General features: G+C 43.3%; 1 protein-coding gene across 1 annotated transcript; it reads right to left on the reverse strand.

Moving 5' to 3' along the window:
* Nucleotides 1-452: 452 nt before the first annotated feature.
* On the reverse strand, nt 453-1,558 carry LOC112549059 (olfactory receptor 14A16-like). Its single transcript, XM_025195877.1, has 3 exons — nt 948-1,558; nt 706-888; nt 453-621 (listed from the first exon to the last, which is right to left on the reverse strand). Exons 1-3 carry the CDS (start codon nt 1,556-1,558, stop codon nt 453-455), a joined length of 963 nt encoding a protein of 320 aa, XP_025051662.1.
* Nucleotides 1,559-2,929: the final 1,371 nt, after the last annotated feature.

Here is a 2,929-nt window from a genome sequence, read left to right on the forward strand (position 1 = left end):
GGTGTCCTCTGCAAACTTGCTGCGGGTGCATTTTATGCCATCTTCCCAGTTGTCAATCATGATATTGAACAAAACTGGTTCTAGGCCCAACATCTGGGGAACTCCACTTGATACTGGCTGCCAGCTACATTGAGCCATTGATTATTACGCCTTCACCTGAACCATACAGCCAGTTTTCTATCCACCTCGCAATCCAATCATCCAACCCCACTTTTTAACCCAGAATAGAGAAAGAAACAGTCATATTCTCTACTAGGGATTAAAGGAGATATAGAAGGTATGTAAAAGATGTTGCAACAGTGCAGTAACAATGACAGCATCAGCATCAAAGGTAAAATTCAACAGATACAAATACATTAACTAGGGCAGAGCAGACCTTGGGAATCGGTGGAATTAATTTGTATTAATAACACAGTTGGCTGTTTCTATAAAGATGTTCAGTGGAACCACAGTCATTGGAGAATGACTGACATCTTTGTCGGAATAAACCACCTCCATCTCACCAGTTTCCACAGAGCTGCTTTGATGTCCTTGTTTCTCATGCTGTAGATGACTGGATTCATCATTGGTGCGATCATAGAATAGAGAACAGACAGCATGAGGTCCAGAGCTGATGGGTTTCTCATGCTGTAAATGACTGGATTCATCGTTGGTGGGATCATGGAATAGAGAACAGACAGCATGAGGTCCAGAGCTGATGGGGACCCAGATGTGGTCTTCATATAAGCAATCAGAGCAGTGCTAGCCAGCAAGGAGACAACAATGAGGTGGGGAAGACAGGTGGAAACTGCTTTATGCCAGCCCTGCTCAGAGGGGATTCTCAGTACAGTAGTGAATATCTGAATATAAGACACAAATATAAACACAATGCAACCAGCACTTAAATATTATTCAGATAATAATCTGAATCTGAAATTCAGATTATTATCTTTGGTGCACTTAAATATGCACCAAAGATAATAATCTGAATTTCACTAGTAAACACCTCCGAGCCAGAAATCCTAAGGAGCTGGGGGATTTCACAGAAGAACTGGTTGGCGATGTTGGAGTGGCAGAAGAGCAGCCTAAAGGTGTTCCCTGTGTGCAGGGCAGAGTACAGAAGAGCAGGGCTCCAGGCCGCGGCTGCCATTAGCAGACAAGCTCTCCTGTTCATCACTGTCGCATAGTGCAGGGGTTTGCAGATGGCAATGTATCGGTCATAAGACATGAGGGTGAGGATGGCGAGGTCTGAATGAATGAAGAAGAAGAAGAAAAAAACTTGGGTGACACATCCAGAATAGGAAATCAGCCTGGTGTTCAGTATGGCATTGGCCATGGATTTGGGGACAATGACAGAGATGGATCCGATGTCGAGGAAGGACAGATTGAGGAGGAAGAAGTACGTCTGGGTGTGGAGGTGGCTGTCAATGGCTATGAGCGTGATAACAAAGAGATAGCCAATCAGGGCTGCCAGGTATATTATAAGAAAAGTGGCCAAGTGCAAGATGTGCAATCCCAGGGCATTGGAGAACCCCAGGAGCAGGAACTCAGTCACCGCGGTGCAATTGGACGTCATCATCCACAGTGCCTTTTGGGATGGCTGTGGAGGGAAAGGGAATGACTGTGGTGAGGACACAAGCAAGCAAGAGAATAACCCCACCTTTCCTGTCCACAGTCATGCATGTCTTATTTCTTTTATAGTGCCACCTTATTTTCATTTGAAAGGCAGTTTTTGGGGGTGTTTTAAATGAAAAATTAGGGCCCCTAATTCTTAACAAAATTGTTAAGAAACTGTTTTTGTCACTTCAGAATATTGTGGCATTTCATCCAAAAAGTGGGCAGCAAAGGTATTCTGCTAGTGCTGCTGTGGAGACCCTGTCACTGGCACCGACTAGAGCGGACACATTTCCCATGTCTGTGAAAATACAAAATCTGTCAGTGCACTGGCATAAATCGGCCTAGCTCCTCCCCTGTCCAAGGAGCTGTTTCAGTCCCAATCAGGTTCAGGTCCATTCCATAAGATAGCTTCGGAAAAGAGAACAATTACAACCCCATTTCATGAATGCTGGTGCCTGAGTCTGACCCACAAGTAGCTGCTCATGAAGGTATGAAGTCAAAAAGGCCATGCCATTGTATTTCCATTTTCCTAGGCATATATATTATAGACACAGCCAATGTCTTAAGCTCTGAGTCATCTGGGAAGATTGCACACAGCTTTGTTCACATCCTGCCAGCCACTTGATTGCAAACTGGCTTCCAGTCTCACAAATATGTATATGCATGGGCTATCAAGATCCCCTGTTTTGCTTTAAGTATTGTAACTCATCTATTTAAAAAAAAAAATTGATCATGATTGATCATATGAAAAGATCATCTTTTCTTTATTTGCTGAAGCTGAAATCCCTTTGTGGGCCATAAACTAAATTATCCTTAGTACTTCTGGGATTATTGATAAAAAGGAAGACATGTTAGCAGGGCTGCTCCAAGCCCAGGGAAGCTGAGATGCAGATGAGAGCTCTAATTTTGCACCCTTCTGCAAAGGCATTGCCTGGGGCTCCTGCCCTGGTCGCTCACCTCAGTTATACTAGTGTAGAAAATGGAAAATCTGCATTTTTCTTTTTGTAAAAACATCTTTACTTGTCTGACAAACTGAAGAAATGTGATTACATGGAGAATCAAACTCTCAAACAGTTCTTAATTATAATTAATACTTCTGTTCCAAATGTTCCTCTGTCTCAATACCCAAACTTTATTGAATTGAATATTTTACTTACTGTGCTCGTCTTAATGGCTTTGCCTTCGGTTTCCTACATTAGATCCTTGAACGCCAGGACGTTTTGGTTACTGACTGTCTTCTACTGTATCTAATCCCTTGTCCCCCTGTCACTGCACTATTGAGATGCCAGGGGTACGGGTTTTGCAGTCATCCACCCCTCACTCCATGAGAGAA

This window comes from Alligator sinensis, unplaced genomic scaffold (genome assembly GCF_000455745.1).
Source record: "Alligator sinensis unplaced genomic scaffold, ASM45574v1 scaffold2167_1, whole genome shotgun sequence".
Classification (NCBI taxonomy): domain Eukaryota; kingdom Metazoa; phylum Chordata; order Crocodylia; family Alligatoridae; genus Alligator; species Alligator sinensis.

Coding starts and splice junctions, on each gene's coding strand:
- LOC112549059 (XM_025195877.1), bottom strand. CDS start 1,558: ATGATGACGTCCAATTGCACCGCGGTGACTGAGTTCCTGCTCCTGGGG. Junction 889..947: donor CAGATTATTATCTTTGGTGC/ATATTTAAGTGC, acceptor ATTATCTGAATA/ATATTTAAGTGCTGGTTGCA. Junction 622..705: donor TATATGAAGACCACATCTGG/GTCCCCATCAGC, acceptor TTACAGCATGAG/AAACCCATCAGCTCTGGACC.